General features: G+C 41.4%; 1 protein-coding gene across 2 annotated transcripts in view; it reads left to right on the forward strand.

Moving 5' to 3' along the window:
- The window catches only part of TMTC4 (transmembrane O-mannosyltransferase targeting cadherins 4), an 86,170-nt gene extending 67,696 nt beyond the window's left edge, over positions 1–18,474 (forward strand). For both annotated transcript variants that reach the window (XM_066235933.1, XM_066235934.1), the window contains exons 12-18: positions 1,486–1,565; positions 1,737–1,844; positions 1,948–2,089; positions 8,332–8,446; positions 9,643–9,755; positions 15,459–15,528; positions 16,710–18,474. In XM_066235933.1, the coding sequence (XP_066092030.1) occupies positions 1,486–1,565; positions 1,737–1,844; positions 1,948–2,089; positions 8,332–8,446; positions 9,643–9,755; positions 15,459–15,528; positions 16,710–16,858 (777 nt within the window). In that variant the 3' untranslated portion in view covers positions 16,859–18,474. The remainder of the gene's footprint in view (positions 1–1,485; positions 1,566–1,736; positions 1,845–1,947; positions 2,090–8,331; positions 8,447–9,642; positions 9,756–15,458; positions 15,529–16,709) is intronic.
- Positions 18,475–22,491: the final 4,017 nt, after the last annotated feature.

Genomic DNA, 22,491 nt, shown 5'->3' on the forward strand with positions numbered 1-22,491 from the left:
ATTCAAATCGAGCACCAGAACCTTGGGTAAGATTCTTCACAACACCGAAGCAGTCCCCCAGCTCAGAAGGACAGTGATAGCAGCTACCTGTCAGGGACCCTGTGAAGAAAAGAGACTGTACTTTAGGGCCAACCCCTACACCTGGCTTATGACCTCCCTCAGTACCTGCGTGCTGCTGGTGTTTCTGTTATTGTGATTAATCACACTTAATACACCTAATTGAATGAATTTCTATAGCATCATCTCTTCTGAGATTGCTATTGGCCCTTACATTGTAAGCCTTCAAAAGGAGCTTTTGGTAATCAGTAAACACTTCTGATAACCATCCTCGTGAGTCTGTGCAGTTCTGCCGCCCTGGTCTTAGTTCAGGTCCCAGCTCCTATCCTTGCAGTTTCTTCCAAGTCCATGTATTCTCGGGAAAATACCCTATGTTGCCACCATTGTGCCCTCACTTTAAGATGACCTGAAGATTTCCAGTAGGTTTGCAACTGTGAGTTCTGTTTCTTCTAGTCTACTTTACTATCAAATCATTAAAAATTCTTTTTTAAAAATGGAAGTAAAATTCTCATAACATATTAACCATTTTAGTTCTACAGAAATTAAAAATAGAATTACCATATGATCCAGTAATTCCACTTCTGGGGAAATAGATAGATAGATCTAGAGAGATTGATAGATATATATACAGGGTGGGACAAATGTAAGTTTACATCTGTTTATATAAAAATAATATAATAAATAATAATATAAGAATAAACTGTCTCATGTACTCGCAACCGTAAGCCTTTTGTCTCATCGTGTGTGTGTGTGTGTGTGTGTGTGTGTGTGTGTGTCTGAAGGAACTGAAAACAGGATCTCACAGCTGCATTGGCCACAATAGCCAAAAAATTAAAGCAAGCTAAGTGTTCATCAGCAGACGAATAGATAAAGGAAATGTGTATGTCTACAATGGAATATTATTCAGCCTTAAAAAGGGAGGAAATTCTGACATGTCACAGCAGGGATGGACCTTGAGGACATTATGCTAAGTGAAGTAAGTCAGTCACAAGAAGACAAACACTGTGTGATATCACTTATATGAGGTGCCTAGAGGAGTTACATTCATAGAGACAGAAAGCAGAATGATGGTCATCTAACTAGGGGACAGGTACATGAGAGAGGAGGGGATGTGAGGGTTTGTTCAGCAGTAAAACCAGCCAGGCTTTCTCATTTTCTCTGATGAGTTCTTTAAATATCCTTCTGTAATATTTTAGTGGTATCATCTGCTTGTAGCCTCCCTTTCTTCGACTCCTTTCTTACAAGGTGGGGGATTAAAGTACAAGCAAGCCCCTTGCCAAGCCTCTAGGTTTTAACTAAAGTTCTGGTGGGTGGGGTTTTTTTTAAATACCATTACCTTTTGTTTTCAGTTAGAAGATATGATCGCTATCCCTGCTCTGAAGAAAGAAGTCTACCAGCTGATGACCAAGTTTTTCTCTCTGTTTTCAGGTTCACTACAATGTTGGCAAAAACCTGGCTGATAAAGGCAATCAAACAGCTGCCATCAGATATTACCGGGAAGCTGTGAGGTACTGCAGGCATTCCGTCTCATTTATATGCGTGGCTTGTTTTAACTGTCTAGGGGTAAAGGCCTGTCCCCTTAAGAAGACCCCAATGTTAAGACATCCTTACCAATTCCTGAGAGATTAGTGAAGACTACAGAGCATTAATAGACGGTCGGTTTCTCTCTTCACTTCCAGATTAAATCCCAAGTACGTTCATGCAATGAATAATCTTGGAAATATTTTAAAAGAAAGGAATGAGCTACAGGAAGCGGAGGAGCTGCTGTCTTTGGCGGTACAAATACAGTGAGCGCTGTTTATAAGTGTGCTAGAGGCAAAGAGATGAGCTCCTGCCGTTTGGAGCCTAAGCCTTTCTTTTCTTTGTTAACCTTTTGAAATGTTCTTCCAGGCCAGACTTCGCTGCTGCGTGGATGAATTTAGGCATAGTGCAGAACAGCCTGAAACAGTTCGAAGCTGCCGAGCAAAGCTACCGGACCGCGATCAAACACAGAAAGAAATACCCAGATTGTTACTACAACCTTGGCCGTTTGGTAAGTGCAGTGTAGCTTTTTATAGTAAAGTGAGGGTAGTAATGCCCTCCTAATATTCTCCACCTTATAAAGTTCTTTCACTTAGGTTTATCTCATTTGAAGATAGCTGTTTGATTTTTTTTATATTTAACTTTTTAAGCACTAATTAGAGAGTAAGCCAACTTTAATTAGCCAAGTTTAAGAGATTACAAAGGCCCTGGCCTGTTGGCTCAGAGGTAGAGCATTGGCTCAGTGTGTGGAAGTCCCGTGTTTGATTCCCGTTCAGAGTACACAGGAGAAGTGACCATCTGCTTCTCCACCCCTCCCTTCCCCCTTCTCTCTCTCTCTCTCTTTCTCTCTCTCTTACCCTCTCTCCCCCCCCCCCCCCTTGTATCCCTCTCCCACAGCCATGGCTCAAATGGTTGGAGCAAGTTGGCCCTGGGCGCTGAGGTAGGCTCCATGACCTTGCCTCAGGTGCTGAAATAGCTTGGTTGCCAAGCAATGGAGCGGTGGCCCCAAATGAGCAGAGCATTGCCCTGCAGGAAGCTTGCCGGGTGGATCCGAGTTGAGGCACATGCGAGAATTTGTCTCTCTGCCTCCCTGCCTCCCTGCCTTTAACTTAATAAAAAAAATAATAAATTTTAAAAAAAACGATCACAAAGGCAACAGGTCAAACCAAGGAATAAATTAGAATTGTTAAAGTCCCTTGTGCCCTGTAAAACAGTACTCCAAAAGATAACTTCCTGATAAACATCAATTTCTCTGTTTTTAGAACATGAATAAATACTGAGATTAGAAAAACAAACTCATACTGTGATTTCTTTCTTACGTTTTTATTGAGTTTATTGTGGTAACATTGGTTAATAAAATTATGTAGGTTACAGGGGTACAATTTTATAAAATATAATCTGTATATTGTACAGTGTGTTCACCACCGCAAGTCAAATCTCCTTCCATCACCATTTATCTCCCTCTCCCCTCTTCTACCTCCCCCCACCCCTTTTTCCTCTGCTAATCACCATGCTATTGTCTGTGTCCTTACCTTTTTCACCCAGCCCCCTAATCGCCCTCCCTTCTGACAGCTGTCAGTTTGTTCTCTGTATTTATGAGTCTGTTTCTATTTGATTGTTAGTTTATTTTGTTCGTTAGACTTCACATATAACTGAAAATCATAGGGGACTTGTCTTTCTTTGACTGGCTTATGTCATTTAGCACAATGCTTTTCAGGTCCATCCATGCTGTCGCAAAGGGTAAGATTTCCTTCATTTTTATGGCCCCGTAGTAGACCATTGTGTAATTGTACCACAGCTGTTTTATCCACTCATCTGCTGATAGACACTGGGCTACTTCCAACTCTTGGCTATTATGAATAGTGCTGCAATGAACATAGGGATGCATATATTCTTTTGAATCAATGTTTCACATTTCTTCAGATATATTCCCAGAAATGGAACTGTGGGTCAGAAGACTTCCCATTTTTAATCTTTAAGGTAACTTCATACTGCTTTCCACAGTGGCTGCACCAATCTGCATTTCTACCAAGAGTGCAAGAGGGTTCCCTTTTCTCCACATCCTCACATCCTCACCAACACTTGTTGTTTGTTGATTTGTTGATGATAGTCATTCTGATGTGAGGTGTGAGGTGATAGCTCATTGTGGCTTTAATTTGCATTTCTCTAATGATTAGTGATGTTGATCATCTTTTTCTATGTCTGTGGACCATCTGTATTTCCTTGAAATTTATTTATTTTATGACAGAGAGAGTCAGAAAGAGGGGACAGACAGGAAGGGAGAGAGAAAGCATCAATTCTTTGTTGCGGCACCTCAGTTGTTCATTGATTGCTTTCTCATATGTGCCTTGACCAGGGGGCTACAGCAGACTGAGTAACCCTTTGCTCGAGCCAGTGACCTTGGGCTCAAGCCTTGTTCAAACCAGATGAGCCCACGCTCAAGCTGGCGACCTTGGGGTCTCGAGCCTGGGTCCTCCACATCCCAGTCCGACGCTCTATCCACTGTGCCACCACCTGATCAGGCAGAAAATAATGTATTTTGTAGTAACTTTTTTTGTTGTTATTAACAGAATATAAAGATTTGATTGCTCTAATTTTATATTTAATAGGTTATTTCTTTATTCAAATGAATATTCTAGCAGTAGCTCTATACGAAGTTTAATAACCTTAAAATCTGAAAACTTGTATTGGTGATGGTGAAATAGATTCTGTCATTGTTTCTAAAAAGCCTCTATGAGGATACACAGCTCAATCATTGTAGCTCTTGATTTCCTTAATAAAGAAAATAAATACACACCAGAAAATGGTAGCTATGTGAGCTGAGAGGTGGTAACTAACCTTTTGTGGTAAACATTTCGCAATATAGATGTGTGTGTGTGTATCAAATCGCATTGTACACTTTAAACTTATATGTGCTGTATGCCATATATTTTAATAAAGCTGGGGAAAAAAGACCCACAAATAACAGAATTTGTTAAATAAGAATGATCATATTCTCCCTTCTGTCAACCTTTTCATTTTGATTTCAAGAAACCAAATATGGATGTTCCTAACTTATTTAGTTCTTTTTTTTTTTTTTTTTTTTTGCATTTTTCCAAAGCTGGAAACAGGGAGAGACAGTCAGACAGACTCCTGCATGCGCCCGACAGGGATCCATCCGGCACGCCCACCAGGGGCAACTCTCTGCCCACCAGGGGGCGATGCTCTGCCCATCCTGGGCGTCGCCATGTTGCGACCAGAGCCACTCTAGCACCTGGGGCAGAGGCCAAGGAGCCATCCCCAGCGCCCGGGCCATCTTTGCTCCATTGGAGCCTTGGCTGCGGGAGGGGAAGAGAGAGACAGAGAGGAAGGCACGGCGGAGGGGTGGAGAAGCAAATGTGCGCTTCTCCTGTGTGCCCTGGCCGGGAATCAAACCTGGGTCCTCCGCACGCCAGGCCGACGCTCTACTGCTGAGCCAACCGGCCAGGGCTATTTAGTTCTTATATTCAATAAAATTGTTAAGGGAAAACATTTTGCTCAATTTAACCAAACAAAAATATATGTATAGTGATGTGATTTTTTTTAAACGAGATTTATATATAATTTTTCAGATTTTATCCAGCCTAAGCTCACAGGTATGATTGCATCGAAGTTGTTTTTAAAGAGATGCCTGTTTATCCTCATCCTTGCGCTGTCAAAACCAGTGGTTCCCAGACTAGTTGTACTTCCAAGTCATCCGACCCTGTCTCAGTTTTAGGGAATCAAAAGCTCCATAGAGATTCATATTTACAAAACAACCAGCAAAATTCCCCAAGTGATTCTAATACCCTGTGGTTGGCCCTGAACTGTCTGAACCTTGAGGAGACAAACGAACCAGGTGAGAGCAAAAGACACTGTTTGGAGAGAACAGCCTAGAAAAAACATTAACATCTTTAAGTGTGTAGAAAAACCAGGCTTCGGTTTTTAACATGACGGGAATGTGTGCGGTCCTCGCTGTTTTGTTTCTGGACTGAGTAGCCAGGTGTGAGTTGGGGAGATAGAATTTTATGGATGGGGGGAGACAGGGGCTTTTCCCACCCAGCACTTGAAATAAGCACATGCTGCTTCTGATATAGATTTTAAAGTGAAGTGGCTTGTGTATTTTAATCAAAAACTGGAAAACATGTTTTAGTTACGATACGTCACAGAAGATACTATCTCCATCTACTTCAGATAGTGTGGAAGAGAGGAATTCTTTCTCCCTGAAAACGGAGGGCAATGGCAGTCATGTGACTGAAGCCGTGGCGCTGCGAGATGTTGAACAGGGGAGACTGACAGCAACACATTCCTGTTGTTCCATGTCACCTTTTCAGAACCGCTTGGCCTTGTATATATTTCCTTCCCATTTTCCGTTTTCAAATTCTGTGCTTTATGATCTCGTTAAATCATTTGATGTTGAAACAGCTTTATTTTTGGAACCTGAAAACTTAAGGAGAGCTAAAACTACTCTAGTGAGAAACTGTTGTAGATCGAGGAAGAAAACCTTTTCCTCTACCCTCCTCGGTTCTCTAACTAGGGCCCGCCCTGCAAGTGAGGCTGACCACAGATAAATGAACAGTACAAGAGCGGTTTGTTAACACATACCGTATGCCTACATGCAGGAGAAACTCAGTGTGAGTAACTCAAAGCAATGGATCGAGCTTACAGAGCATCTTAACAAAAACAATTCTCAGAGAAATGACAAAACAAAGAGGTTCTAGGCTTCCAAGGGTGACATAAATATAAATATATGCAGAAAACTAATGAAGTGAGGTTGTGTCTTCTTTGTGGCCATAAAACTTCACCAGGGAGGGAATTGATGGCAGTCCTCATTTCTCAGTTTCTGCCTGTAGTTAAATCGGGAACGCTTCTTTCTGCATTGCTTGAAGCTCAAATGCTTTCAGTGCAGTAATCCTTATGCCAAAGTGATAAATTTGGGGTGGCATATTTTGACACCCTACATTGTTCTCGTCGGTGAAGGGGGCAGGAAGACAGTCAAGCATCACCTTATGATATAAGTAGAGACTGGAAAATTCGATCACATTGCAAAGCAGGGTGGAGCCCTGCAAAGTTAAGGAAGTGAGAATAGGGGCTAGCTGGGGGACTGGAGCAAATTGGGTGTTATCTGCATCCTTGCATTGGTGGTTACTGCAGGCGTTTCTGTCTAGTTATTGTGTCTTTTAAACTAGTACTTGCATGACATGTACTTGATATCCGTGTGAATTCTTTTTTCATTCTTTTTTGTCCTTTTTTGAAAGTAGCTCTTTTTTTAGACCATTGCGTGCAAAGGATGTAAAGCTACAGCCTTCTAGGTTATGCTTTAATGCCCTAATACTTAATAGTCTTCCTTCCTGCCCCTAGTAGCTGCAATTCCTTGGGATATGGAAAATAGAGAATTTATGCTAAGTGTGCTTTCCGTAAGAGTTACATCTCAAGAAAGGAAGATGGAATATAAAAGACAGGGTTTTCTCATTGCTCCAGTCCTTGGAATTCCATGTAAATCAACTGCACTATTAAGTGGGGTGAGACCTGGTACTGCTGTCTGTGCACATTGTTTACTAATTACGCTATTGTGAAATGATCTTCCTATGTTTCTTCTGCCAACAGTTCTTGCTTATTTAAAGAGTTTGCTCTCCATTGTTGTTTAATTATTCAGCGTCAGCCTGCTTGACAGCTTAAAAGCATGAAGAGCTTAAGCTTAATTTTAACAACTCAACCAACACATTTATATATTGGCAAATAAAAAAAAATACAAATTTATTTTTTAAATATCCTCCTTAGTCACGGCTTAGCAACAGGAGACAGAAATGTATTTTGACTTTTGGACCCAGATAAGAAAAGAATATAATGCTGTTTTCTTGTGAAATAGGAATTGGCAGGAGCTGGATGACTTGGAACATATTACTGATATTCGAGAACTATAATAATAGTGACTGGAGATGTTACTAGAGACAATTCATTATGCAAGGCTAATTGTATCAGTCAGTATCCATTCAGGAAAACAGAAACCATGTGAAGTATTTTAAATAGAGAAGATTTAATATAGGGAATTGCTCGGACAGTTGTTGGAAGGCTGGAAGAACAAAAGTGGAAAAATAATATTAACTCAGACAGTAAAAGGAAACCCTAAGGTTGGGGAAACACAAGAGGAAGGGTGACACCAGAAGGTAGGAGCTCAGAGAAGGGGTCACCATGACAGGAGCTACCACAGACGCAAACTGAGGACAGCTCCATCAAAGCATATCAGCCTCAGGCACTAAAAATAGCTTGGTACTTGAGCATCAGCCCCAGATAGAGTTGCCAGGTGAATCCTAGTTGAGGCACATGTGGGAGTCTGCCTCACTATCTCCCCTCCTCTCACCTAAAGGAAAAAAGAAAAAGACTCATGATTAGTTTTTTAACTCCTCTCATTTTAAGTCTGAAATATGCTTTGACACCTGGAATCATTAAATTCTGGATTACAGTTGAAATGTTATGGGCTTGGGAGCTAGACCGCCTGGTTCTAACCCCTGCTCTCCCAGTTCTAGGTGTATAACTTTAGATAAGTTACTTAATTTTTCTGTGCCTCAGTTGCTTCAAATGTAAAATGGAGATAGTTATATCTACTTCATTGGGATTATTTTGAGTATTGAGTTAAAATGAAGAATTAGAAACTCAATAACTACAGTTTAGGTTTTATTTGATCTGGGGTTTGTTTTGGCACAAGGAAGAAATAAATTGGAAAATTGATTTTTTTGGTCCATGCTTCATTTTCAGTATGCAGATCTAAATCGTCATGTGGACGCACTGAATGCATGGAGAAATGCTACAGTATTGAAACCAGGGCACAGCTTGGCTTGGAACAACATGATCATACTCCTTGATAACACAGGTGAATTACGTAAATCAGAGGAAATCATTTCATTGAATAATTAGGAAATACAGATTGTTGTAGGGGTCTTTCCCCTACTGTGTATTACAGCTTTTAAAAATTGTTATGGGATTCAGTATTTTGCATTATAAAATGTCTATTCTAGAAAATAGAGTTTTCTTTGACATGCTAGAATATGAATATTTGGGAAAATGACACGCCCGCTTAAAATGGGTGTTGAGTGATGAAGGAATATGTGTGCTGATGTCTCATTTCTCTGAAGCCTGTTACCTAGCAGTGCCCATCATCTCGGATGCTGGTGGCAACCGGAGTGAGCAAGAATGGCTTCTGGGCTCGTGAAATGGACGGTGCGAGGTCCATGCTCTAGGCAGGCTTCTCCAAACTAGGGCCCGCGAGCCACATGCGGCCCCCTGAGGCCATTTATCCGGCCCCCCACCACACTTCCAGAAGGGGCACCTCTTTCATTGGTGGTTAGTGAGAGGAGCACTGTATGTGGCGGCCCTCCAATGGTCTGAGGGACAGTGAACTGGTCCCCTGTGTAAAAAGTTTGGATACCCCTGCTCTAGAGTTCATGGACAGCGCTCAAAGGAGATACCCTCAAACCTGCACTCAGAGATTCTTACTTTAGATATAATGTTAATAATAGACTTCATGATCTGGTTTCTTAGGTCTTAGCAGACTTGATCAACTAGGAGTTACTCTGCCTGCTCCTCTAGTTTTAAAAACCGAGCATCTCTAAGAAATGATAGTTTTAATTTGGCAGAATCTAAAGCTAGTGAGCCTTCTAATCAGTGTGGATAAGAGATACTTGTTTTAATGAAAGTTCAGAACGTGTACTTTAATATAATAAATATTCAGTTATTAAAGTATTACTGTGATGTTCTTATTCTACAGACTTGTTTTCTCTGATTTGGGTATAATTGGTATCTGGGGGAAAATTAAAATTTGGTTTCATACAAAATTTAATCAAATGCTGTTTATATTGTATGTCAGAATTGCACTGGGCTGCAGTAGCTTTGCAACTGATAGGATCATTTGTGTGTGTGCGTGTGTGTTACACATTTTATGGTGATTTTCTTAAGTAATTTATTCATAATCATTGTGTATAATGCACATAAACTCTGTTAGAGAGAGAGAGAAAAAAAGAGACCAAAATATTAGTACATGTTTTTCATTTTTTAATTTTTTACTCACAGGTAATTTAGCCCAAGCTGAAGCAGTTGGAAGAGAGGCGCTGGAATTAATACCTAATGATCACTCTCTGATGTTCTCGTTGGCAAACGTGCTGGGAAAGTCCCAGAAATACAAGGTGTGTAAACTGCAGCACGTGATTTCTTGCACTTAAGGCCAGCATCTGGCAGAAGCCATAAATGTTACTTCTGCCCAGTTAAATTCAGAATTAAGCCAAAGCAGTGGTAGCAATGTACCAGTGTGGTTTGGTCGGTTTGCTTCCTAGAGAAGTTGCCCAAACGGTGGATAATCAGGGTCAACCTCTGTGTCTTTCTCATCTGAATTCACGACCATTGCTTAAACGTGGGAGGGGAGGAGAAGCCTGAAGAAGAGGTGCATCCTAGCAGGCGCCCCAGCCCTGCACAAGGCTGTGTGATTCAGCCCCTTGCAGTTGGGCTGCAGCTCTGGGTGTGTGTGTGAGTGCCATCTCCCCCACAGAAGGAATCATGGCTCATGGAGAGTAGAACACAGGACAGGTTTTTTCTCATTTAGGGTTTAAGTTGCAGGTCACCTGCAAGGCCCTAGAAATTTCTGACCAATGAAAATCACAAAATATTTTATCTGGGCTCTCTCTAACCGAGCTCTCAGGGTTGGCCAGGAGTAGACTGTATTAGGTGTGTGGAAGAAGATTCAGTGTTCCTAATACTGGTGATCTCGTGCTTTCATTTGGTTTATCCCAATCACCAAGGGAATGTGTTAAAGCAGGGACCCCCCTGTCCTCCCCACGGTTGTATAAGGTCAGGGGATATGCATTTTAACCAGCATCCAAGGTATCTACACAAATGTGACAGGAAACGCTTTTAGAATCAGTACCCTTAGTTCATTCATAAAAGCAATATTTTCTTTCAATCTGATTTCGATCACACTAGGCCTAAAAGTAGTGATAAATTCATTCTGTCCTGTGTTAATTCTTCTGTTCTGCTCCTTAGATATCATTACCACTAGTTTCCTTTCATAATAGTAATATATTTCATGCTTTCTCTAGTTTTTGAATGTCAAGTTGTTTAATAGCTTCAGTGTACATTTTAGCATTTCTAGATTTTACTCCAGAGATGACTTTTTGAGGAGTTAAGTTTTATGTTTTACAGATCTACTTATGTAATGGGGGGAGGGAAGGTGTGTGGGTTTCCCTTCTAATGGCCTTTTCAGCCATCTGGGTCAGCCGGGGACATGCTGGGGGTGCCCAGGGACCAGCTGCAGTGAGTCCCCAAGATTCAGCTTACGTATTCATTGCATTGATTTTTCTATCATTCCACAGTCTATAAGCTAGAATTTCTATTAAGGTGGCAGAACCAGGGATTCATTTGGCTTTCAGTTCACATTGTTCTTTTTTTCCAGATAAAGTAGAAAATATTCCATATAAAGTAGATTAGACAAATGGATTTCCCGTTCTATACACATTCTGCATCCTTATTGTTGAGGCCAGGGCACTGAGCCCAAGCTAAGGAAATGGAAGATGCGGTCTGAGCTAAGGAACTTCCTGTGAGCTCTTCAGGAGCTGTCGGAGGGGGGGCGTGAGGGAACACGGTGAGCCGGCAGGTCAGCCACAAAGCACTCAATCCGTTTTGTAAATTCAAGATTTGGAATCTTAAACCACCATTTAGGTCTTTCTCTCATAAAGAGGATACCTGTGGCTATTGGTCAGCTCCTTGCAGCCAGTTCTCGCGGCATCCTGGGTGGGGCCGCCCTGGGCCGGCCGGCCATTGTTTCCGTCAGGACAGCCCTCTGCTGTTCGTCCCGCTCCCTTCCTACCTGAGCATTTGCTGTTTTACGTTCTTACTAACCTTTGATGGATCTATGTAGTGAGCCTGGAGACTGCCTGAGGGCCGAGTCTTTGGTCCTACTTTTCTATCTCCACCGTTGTCCAGCATGCTTACGGGCATTCAGGAGGGGCCCATTAATAACAGGAATGGCTGAGTGCCGTTCACATTTGGCTCTGAAACATGCAAGCTTCCAAAATCTATCTAGTAAGAATTTGATGTGCAGAGGGAGAGCTGATTATCCCCATTGCTGTTACAGGACATCTTTTTATGCAGGCAGTCCTTTTTTTACCTAGCAGCAGTCACTTAAGCACTCCTCAGTTTATTCATCTGTAAAACAGAGATGGTGATAAGAAAAAACGCACAAGAACATAACTTATAACTAATAAATGGTATATAATATGTAGTGAACTCCTAAGGATCACTAAAACCTATTAGAATTTATATTACTTATTACCACTTAATTTCCAATTTATGGCTAATGTGATAGAGTAAAACTATAAAAGTAATGTTTTTAGTGTTAAAATATTGCCTCTCAGACTAATTTCTCTTTCTATATTGTTTGTTCCCCTGACCCTGGAGTGTAAAAGCAGATTATTTTTTATGGAGCAGTTTCCGCAACTCCAGACATTTATACCACACCTTCATGAATTTCTTTAGTTACATCTACATCTTATTTGTGTTATTATTTACTCAATTGCCTTTCTTTAAATTTTTAATACAGAGAAATGCATTAAAGTGGAAACAGGTCATTCCTATAAATAACAGGTAATCAGAAAGAAAATACTTTTTGTAAATCTCAGGTAGATTCTATTGCTGGCCAAGGCTCTGCACCTGAGGTTTGCCTCCTCTTAGCTTCAAAGGCAGGTTGGCAGGCATTGAGGCTGTGACCCTCACGTCACCACCACGCAGGACTTGTGAATGGAATGAACTGGAAGGAAGGAAGGCAAATTAAAGAGGGAGCTGCTCTCTTCCTCTGCGATTTGTGGTTTCAGCTTAACGTTGGACTGCCCACAATGCTTCCCTGATTGGGACAGGCTACATGTCCCTCGTGAAACCCCGTTCTTGGTTTAAGGATGCTACTCTGCCAGCCAGTGTGGTGACATGACTCCCGACTGTCCCGTCCTCTCCGCTAAGACATAAAGACCTTCAGGGTTCCTTTGCAAGGCCTCTCTCTGTCTCACATGTTGCCCTAAACCTTTGTCAAATACATTTTGTCTAATACACTCCAGAAAAATATTATTTTCCCTTTCAGTTGGTGAAAAAATATCCCTGATTTAAAATGTGAGTTTAATTACTTATTCCTTGACATAAATCAGCATGTTTCTGGGTCTCTAAGCAGCTGCACACCTCCGCAGAAGATCAGTTTATAAACACTTCATTGCTTTCCGGAACAGGGCCGTTAAAAGGCCTGATTTAATAGATGAGCATTTCATGGGTATTGAATACCCACAGACTTGACTTGTTTTGTTTTGTTGGGTTGTGTTTTGCTTTGTTTATTAAGTGAGAGATGAGGAGGCAGGGAGGCAGAGAGACAGACTCCTGCATGCATCCTGACCGGATCCACCTGACAAGCCCCCTACAGGGCAGTGCGCTGTCCATCTGGGGCCACTGCCCCTGAGCAACCAACCTATTTTAGCACCTGAGGCGAGGCCATGGAGCCATCCTCAGTGCCCGGGGCCACATTGCTCAAACCATTCTAGCCATGGCTGCAGAGGGGAGGGGAGAGAGATAGAAAGAAAGGGGGGGGGAGAAGCAGATGGTCGTTCCTCCTGTGTGCCCTGACCAGGAATCGAACTCGGGACTTCCACATGCTGGACCGATGCTCTACCCCTGAGCCAACCGGCCAGGCCGCCCACAGATATTTGTATTGTAAAGAGGCCTCCCGCCCTGCCCTGCCTCCCACTGCCCAGATACAGCCCCAGGGCCACTGCAGCGTCCTCTTACAGCTGCCCCACTGCTGCCCAAGACGGAAGCTGTCTACACCACACTCACTATGCCCCCCAAATCTGCTCTTCCTCCCAACACCTCTTCTTTAGTCAGTGTGCTCCCATTTTCTATCCTTCAGGCTCAGAAACTGGGCATCAGGTTTTACTCCTCCATGCCTCGCTCCTCCTCCTATATCTCCCGTTCCTTCCCACCGGGCCTCCTCATCACCCCCAGTGTATGTGTCCTGCCTGGCCAAGAGCAGCAGCCCCCGTGTCAGCCCGGAGCCCTCCTTGTATGTACCACGCTGAGCACCGCGACATCCCCCAGACCTGACTGCGGCTTCGCGTCACCCTGAATGATGCCCACACTTGTGGGCATTGGAGAAATTATTATAGTTAAAGGAATCAAGCAATGAATATCTAGCATCCTTTGAGAAATCCTGACTTGAATTTTCTCTCTGTCAGTTCTTTTCTAGTTAGCGCATTTGCATGAAGAGGAGCAGTTTTAGAGTAGATTTAGATTCCCTGACTTTCCTCTCTCTCACATTTTAAGTTTTAAATGAAAATATTTGACAATCATCAGAAACAGCACTGCTGTTTAGAAACCACTACAAATGTGTACAATCTCTTCGGGGTATTTTGTGTGTGGTTTCTTAAGGGTACCTAAGATAGCAGGAAAACCTCAGGCCTCTTCTCAGCTCTTGAAATTTCGAATGTGGGCGCTGACTCCGAGCTGAGTTCTGAGAGTGATGTTTGCTGACATCCTGTTTGTTGTTATTTTGATGGCTTTCCAGTCCCTCTGGATGACATTTCTAAAATATACATTTTCCTCTGCTAGTTTTATCAAAACAGTGCTGGTTTTAATGATGTCTGCCCCAATTCCGAGCCTGTTTTTCAGGACTGCCACAGGCCATCGTGGGGCAAGAAAGCTGGTCTTCCTGCTCTTTATAAAATGCAGGGTCCACATATGGGAGTTGATGCTTCCTGCTCCTCCCCCCCTTTCTCTCTCTCTTTCTCTCTCTCTCACTCTCTTTCTCCTCTCTAAAATGAATATTTATAAATAAATAAATAAATAAAGCACCGATTTAAAAATAAAAATAACGCGCAGGCTCCTGGAGTGGGACGGCCACCTGGAAACACTCACATAGGCACAGATCGAAGGAGCAAACCTGTCCCCGGACCACCAACGTGGGTTGTTTAAGCTCAGCAGGTGACACTGGTGACAGCATGCTTGGCCCTTTGGGAACAGGAACGTAGATGGTCTGAAGAGCTGTCCCTGGCAGGCGTCAGTGAGAACCATTAGGCATCTTTGTTTCTCGACATTTTGGTAGAAAGGGACCATCCAGCCACCATGGCCAGTAGTGATCATCAGGTGAGCACACGCTTGCCATGCTTCTTAGTGACGCTCTGGAGTGAGCGCTATCTGAGGGAAGTGCAGGTCTAGAGAAAAATCGGCACACACACATCAGGGGCATTTGCTCGTGGTCATGGACAACACTGTGATGGCTCAGATGACAGGCAGCTGTCTCTCTCTTTCTCTCTGCTCATTTTGTCTAGCTGAAGGGGCTGCTTCTGGGCCGCTGAGGGATTGTGGGTTGTTGAGGGGGGTTAAATGGGCCCCAACCCCTGTCTTGAGTATCCTGGAAATGAGTGTGTTGATGCTGACTGGAGATGACACTTTTCAAGGGTGTCTTCAGCAGCCCAGCCCCGTTCAGTCTTGTGACCTTCACTCGCCCTCCACAGCACCTTGCTCCGAGGTACTTGCTTGAAGGCACAGAATTCCAGCCACTTCATTGAGGCAGATGGCAGAGCTCATTAGCATATTCTTTCTCTCTTTGCAGCCACTGTCCCTTCCCACTGCTCCTCATCCACTAATTACTGCCCTGTCACCTTTGCCCTGCCACCCGCTTTCCTGATCGCCCTCTGCGGCTTCTTCTCAACAGGGTGTGGCCCTCCTGGGCCTTCCCAGTGTTTCTGGGAGAAGGAAGCAGTGATCCAAAAAAGGACATTAAGAATTTGAAAACCATAGGCAATAAAACTGTGCATTGATTTTGTATTCGTGTGCATTACCTTTTAATGTATTTTATTTTTTAGGAATCTGAAGCATTATTCCTCAAGGCAATTAAAGCTCATCCAAATACTGCAAGTTACCATGGCAATTTGGGTAAGCAAAATTTTCAATTTGAATCATCTTAAAAGTCTATATAATTTTGATGATTTTGGTGTATTTCTGTAAAATCGATGTTGGGAGAGTAGTTTTTTTCAAACCTAGTCTGTACTGTCTTTTATATCCTGGTTTCAAAGTGTGGGGTTTCTTTTCAAAGAAGTTTTTAAAAGGTAGCTAAATATGTAATAGTCATATCTACAGATCTCAATTATATGACCGAAACAGCCTTCAGAATCGCCCACTCTGATGATTAAAATTGGGTTTTCTTTTTTGATGTGAAGGATCCGAAGACTGTTAAACTAAGACGGGCTTTGAAAGTGTGCTAACGTACATCCTTTTCCTGTACTCCATAATGGACCTTCCATTCTAGTCTGATCTTCTCTGCTTCCTTGTGTTCTCCTTTGCCTTGGCTGAAAATACATTTACAAAGAATTTTTCCCCCAGAATTCCTTTCTTTCATTATACATCTCAATAATTAAGATTTTTAGAGCACAGTATGTTGGTGTTTAGAATGCTCAGCCACGTGACTATTTTTTCACCAAATCTGTAACGTACAGACTTTGTAGCTTCTCATCCTGAGAGCCATGATGCATTGAGAATTGTTCTTTCACCAAGCTAGGAAGTTAGTTTTACTTACGCAATCATTATCATTGTCGGAGGCTTACCATTCCAATAATTAGACCTAATTAACCATCATTCTGTGGTCAGATATTGATGGAAGAGCCCTTATTCTCAGCTGGCAACAAACAAGCTATTATTTTGCCAAAAAGTATAGGGGGATCTTGATTTGAAGCAAAAGCTGGCCCTCTACATTGTTGGGACTCTAAATAGTGTGGGAGTCCAGCCCTGTTCCGCCTGGCTTCCTGGAAATTTCACAGCAGGATTAAGAAACTTAATGTACTCTTCCTTTTACTTCTTTATGTAATATTGTTGCTGTAGTGAAATGATGCATGCCTTGTGACACGAAGAACCCCGGGACTAACTGGGGTGGTTGAACGGACGATCACAAGGGAGTATGATTACAATAAATAAAGTTTGTGGTACAAACAATATTATCTTAAACAATGATTTTAAAAAACAGTTTCAAAGGTTCTTTAATATGTCTTTGTAAAAGTGGTTGGGAACACTACAAGTTATTCAGAAGCATTTCCAGTGAAATTCATCTCTTGCTATTTCAGCTGTGCTTTATCATCGTTGGGGACATCTAGAGTTGGCCAAAAAACACTATGAAATCTCTCTGCAGCTTGACCCCACTGCATTAGGAACTAAAGAGAATTACGGTCTCCTAAGAAGAAAGCTGGAACAAGTGCAAAAGAAAGATGTCTGATTCTTTCTCCTCTGTGTTTTGACTTTGTGTGTGTATATGCATGAGGCATATCACTAATATCACTTGATTACATTTAAATGTTTAAAAGTCTTACAAGTTTATTTTCTTCTGGGTTTTTTCTTTTCTGCAAAAACAAAGACATGCAAAAAGATTACAGCACCAGCAATATACTCCTGAATGCTTAATGTGGTTTTTGCAATAAAGTTGTATTTTTTCAGACCATTGAATTATAAATTCAAAAATTCCCAGAATGAAGTCTTTTTTAATTAAAAAAAAAAAGGAGAAAAAAATTATCTCAAATTAACCCTGCATTTGGGATGGGAGCTATGTTGTGCAGACTAGCTCTATTAAAAACATCGACCATGAACAGGAAATGACAGACTGACAATTTATATAAATATCAAATGTGTCTGTATATTAGACTCTTTATTTAATGACAACAAAGGATAAATTAAGATTTTTGGTTTTTTAAATCTTTTTTTAACCAATATACTATGAAAATCATTTGTAAGGAAATATATTCATATTTTTTATGTTTTGAACATAATTGAATGAAGAATGGAAATGTTAACATGTAGTATATTTATAGAGTCTTCCCCCATAGGAAGTTTATTCCTGCAATATTTTTTGGATTCTCCAACTTGTGTAGTTTCATAACATAAGAAATTGTGTAGTATTCTACATGAATTGTTATTATTAATAGAAAATCCAAGCTATGCGATATAGGCAGAAGCAGGCAGACTAATGTCTTTATTTGTTATATCCAGTATTAAGAGGGCTAAACATCTATGTAAGTTGCTTTTTTATATTTTAAACTGTAAAACAGTTTTTCATTGGGCTTAAGAGAACCACAGTCATTACTTCATTCAGAAAATGAAAGAGGTGAATATTCTTTCATAAGAAGCCGCATTTGGGGAGTTTGTGTTATTTTTAAGAATTGAATTATTATTTCTGTTTTATTTGATCAAAATAATCATGTTTGTTTTGTTTTCTTCTTCTATATATGTTGACCTAATGATTTATGCAATCTCTGATTTCTTTTTTTTTTTGCAATCTCTGATTTCTTATGCAGTAAAATTGTTATATAAACTGGTATGAAAATGGCATATTGCCTTTTTAATAGATGATTTTCAAGTTAGTGAACTCTGTCTCTTCTTTTCTCTTAAAATGATATCAGTGCCCCAATTCTTCCTTTCTTGTATGTGGCTTCTATTTGGCTTTAGGGATGTTTAATAGAATCGCACTCTAGAGTTACCCAGGTTCAGAAAATGGGATGACTAGATCCCACATTGAGATGAATTTGATTCTCTACACTCTTTTGGGGCGCATGGTGGTGGGAAGATTTATGTAGATTTGTAAAACAGTAATTGTATTTAAGATGGTTCAGTTACATCAGAAAAGAATGTGCTGGTGGTTGACATACATCAGAAAATTAAGTGCTGGCCTGGCCAGATGCTCGGCTGGTTAGAGTGTTGTCCTGAAACATGAAGGTTGCGGGTGTGATCCCTGGTCAGGGCACGTACAGAAACAGGTTGATGTTTCTGTGTGTCTCTCTCTTCCCCTTTCTCTCTCTAAAATCAATAAATAAATTAAAAAAAGAAAAAGAAAAAATGAAAGTGCTGTGTTTCAAACATTTCTTAAATGGTGCCAAAATAATGGTAACAATTTATACGTACCTTAGGGGCCGGAGCTGTTTCATTCTTATTTAGGTTCCTGTAGTGCAGGGGTCCCCAAACTTTTTACACAGGGGGCCAGTTCACTGTCCCTCAGACCATTGGAGGGCCGGACTATAAAAAAAACTATGAACAAATCCCTATGCACACTGCACATATCTTATTTTAAAGTAAAAAAACAAAATGGGAACAAATACAATATTTAAAATAAAGAACAAGTAAATTTAAATCAACAAACTGACCAGTATTTCAATGGGAACTATGGGCCTGCTTTTGGCTAATGAGATGGCCAATGTGCTCCTCTCACTGACCACCAATGAAAGAGGTGCCCCTTCCGGAAGTGTGGCGGGGCGGATAAATGGCCTCAGGGGGCCGCATGCGGGCCGTAGTTTGGGGACCCCTGCTGTAGTGCTTAGCTTGGCAGAAAATAGGCACACTATATGCTTGTTGATTTTTTTAAAAGCAAATTTCTTTAGAACAGTATTGTCTTTTGAGAGTGAAGAAAAAATATTTCTTTAAAAAAGCCCCTGTAAGATTCTTTTATTTTCCCCTCTGATACTAAAACTTTAGTGTCAAATCAAGACGTGCAAATCTGGGACCCCTGCCCTCGGAACGAATGCCCTTAGCTCTCTCACCGGAGGCTCCGTCTCCTAGGATTTCCATTGCCCTGCCTTCCTTCCAGGGAAAACAGTCATCAGCGTGATTGGTGTTTCAGGAAGCCTTTTAAAACTGCTGGTTTTGGAAGTGCACCACTCTGGCTCTCTCTTGTTCTTCTTTTTCCACCTTAAGACAGCCGCCCTCTTCATTCCTTGTTTCCCTTCCTACGGAGACCAAAGTGGGAAGGCTCTCTCCCATCTTTTTTTTATTTTACTGTTTTTATTGCTAATCATCCTAGGGGTTTAGGTAGGAGGTGGTGTCAAAACAAGCCTGAGCGGAGTTGCCAGTTGGTGAAATCTGAGATTCCTAATCCTCGTCCTTCACCTCCTTGATAGTGAGCATCAGGAAACCTGGAAGGCTGTCTGGGGTTGAGTTTTGTTTGTTTAACATGTGTTACTGCTACAATTCTTCTGTGTTCTAATGCAGTCTCACATTGATTTCTTAATGTATTTTGAATGTTGACGCCCATTATTTTTTTCCCCTACCTGACCAAGTAGAGCACACTGACCTGTGGCAATAATATCACAGCTCTCCCGTTTCTCTTCTTGTCCTCCTAGGGTGAGCTCCACCCCTAAATGTCTAAACAAGTATCTATCTCTTTGTTTAGTGTGCCTCCTTCTTCTCTCTTTTAAACAGAGTACAGCTTTTGAAAGCCATAGTCCATCATGAGCCCCATCCTCCTACTACATTTTAGACTAATGTGACCAATCTGAGATGTTTTTTTCTCCTATATTATTATTTTTTTATTTGCACTTGTAAGAAATAATAAAGAGATTTCATATCCTCTGCACCCAGTTTCCCTTAATGGTAACATCTTGCATAACTATACTGCGTGATCACTGCCAGGAAATTGACATTGATGCATCCACCAACCTCATTCAGATAGCACCCACCAGTCTTAGATGTACTCATTTGCATATTTAGCTCTGTGCAGTTTCTATCATATGGATAGATTCGTGTGGTCACCACAGTCAAGATCCAGAATAGTTCCTTCACAAGGATCCCTCATGCTACTCTTAGATTACTTCTTTTTCAAAGTATTTTCTTGAACACTGCCTGTGCACTCACAATGTGCCAGCTGCTATGGATTGAATGAGAAATGAAAATGGGGGATGGCTGCCCCCGGGGAGCTTACAGTTTAGGTTACCTTAGGCCAGTGGTTCTCAACCTTTTAATGCCGTGACCCCGCAATACAGTTCCTCATGTTGTGGTGACCCCAAACCAAAAAATAATTTCGGTGGCTACTTCATAACTGTAATTTTGCTACAGTTATGATTCAGAATGTAAATACCTGATATGAATTATGTATTTTCCGGAGGCTTTAGGCGACCTCGCCGGGGTCACGACCCACAGGTTGAGAACCGCTGCCTTAGGCTTATTGTGTATCCAGGTTAGTCATGCTGGTGTAGACACCTGTGACTAAACATTGTTGTCCGCACCCTTCCCAGGGGACTTAGTGGGGAGTCACTCATACACGTCTTTTGCATTTGCACCTGTCCAGGTGTCACAGGTTGTCAGGGCATTCCTTTCCTTCTGTTTTGGAAATTCTCCCTCAATTGATGATTTTTTTTTTCCTGGAGGCAATGAAACATAGAATCAAGTCAAATTTTCTGTCTACTTCATAAGAACAGATACTGGTTTAGCTGCCTTTTCCGTCTTTGAACCTCATATCGATGGGAAAAGCTTGGCCAGGCATCAAGGGAAACGAAGAGTTCTGCTGAGACATAAACTCCATTGAAGGGTCAGCAGTATTGCACACAGAGGGCAACTGGGATGCACTTACCATATTGACCCAAATAGAAGGATCCCAAGAGTTGACTAAACCTGGTTTTCAATAAAGGAGACATTTAACATTACTTAAAATATTCACTAGTGAATATTTTAAATATGATTGTTGAATATTATTACAGCCTCATTTTAAAATACCACACAGTCTTGTCTTAAGTGGTCTCTCCCAACTCTAAATTCTACCAAGAAGATATTAACTTTGGTGAGAGCCTCTTTCAGGATAATGTTCCTCACAAAATGCTGGTCAGAAGCTAATCTCTAGTACAGAGTATGAGGAGCAAAGGCCCCATGTGGGACAGTTTGGTTGCAGTGAAGCAGACAAGGCAAACATGGTGGGGACAGGAGCCAAAGGAATGCTATCAAATATCACAGGTCTTCACATAATTTACTCTCATATTCCACTCTTTTCTTTAAATTTACAGGAATTACAGTTTATTTTAACATTGACTTTTTATGAGTAATAGAAGTGAAGAGGAGAGAAATTTCACCTCACAGATTTCTGCATTATTTGAAGTATATAATTTTTCTTTCTAAATAAAGAAACGTGATATCACAGAGAAATCTTTATTCAAGAGAGCCATAGATGTGTTTGTAATAAAGCTATAAGATGCGCTGGTGTGAAAGAGATACCATAAGGGAAACTCAGGTAACCAGAGGTGTTTGCTAAATTGCTTTGCCCAACAGATGAGAAAGATGCTGTGTAGACTTGGGGCCCCAGAGCCAAAAGAACTGAGGAGACAACATTTTTCGGATTATTGGCTGAACTAGTGTAGTGTAATGCACACTCTAGACTGAAGCAGGCCTTTAAATCTTCGGTAAATACTATATATGCTGTGTGGCTCTTTCTTGGTGGCTGTCTGGAAATAGTTGGCATTTGGATGCACAAAGCTTGAATGTGCAAGGAAACTCTGTTACAAATGGATTTGAATCCTATTCTTCCGTTTACCAGATGTATCACCTCAGGCAAGTGGAGTGGATTGAACGGTGTCGCTCAAGAGTCAAGTCAGAATGTGACTCTATTTGTAAACAGGTCTTTACTAGGAAAAACTGATTTTCTTAGATAAGGAAAATTAAAGAGGAAACTATACTGGATTTAGGATGGGCTCTAAATCCAATGACTGGTGTCTTATAAAAAAAAAAAAAAAAAAAGGACATAGACACAGAGAAAAGAAGGTGTAAAGCAGGAGGTCGAGGCCAGGGAGGTTCACACTGGATTCGGGCAGACCACAGAAGAACCACAGAGTCGAAAAGCATTGCCCATTCCTGTTTGCTGGAGTCTCGCAACAGCAGCATCAAGAAAGTGTACAGGCAGTAGATAACCGCTTCTCCCAGGGGCGGGTGAGGGGAAATCACCCCTGGGGAATGTACCCGGAGCCTTAGACTGTACCGGCTACGCATAAAAGTGGCTTTCTGCCAAGCGCTTACATCACTAACTTTGCAAAGTGATTGCAGCCAGAAAACAAGAGAGCAAGCCTAACTGCTGCCTTTTCCCTACCGAAGGCCATGGGAAGAAGG

This window comes from Saccopteryx bilineata, chromosome 6 (assembly GCF_036850765.1).
Source record: "Saccopteryx bilineata isolate mSacBil1 chromosome 6, mSacBil1_pri_phased_curated, whole genome shotgun sequence".
NCBI classification, from domain to species: Eukaryota; Metazoa; Chordata; class Mammalia; order Chiroptera; family Emballonuridae; genus Saccopteryx; species Saccopteryx bilineata.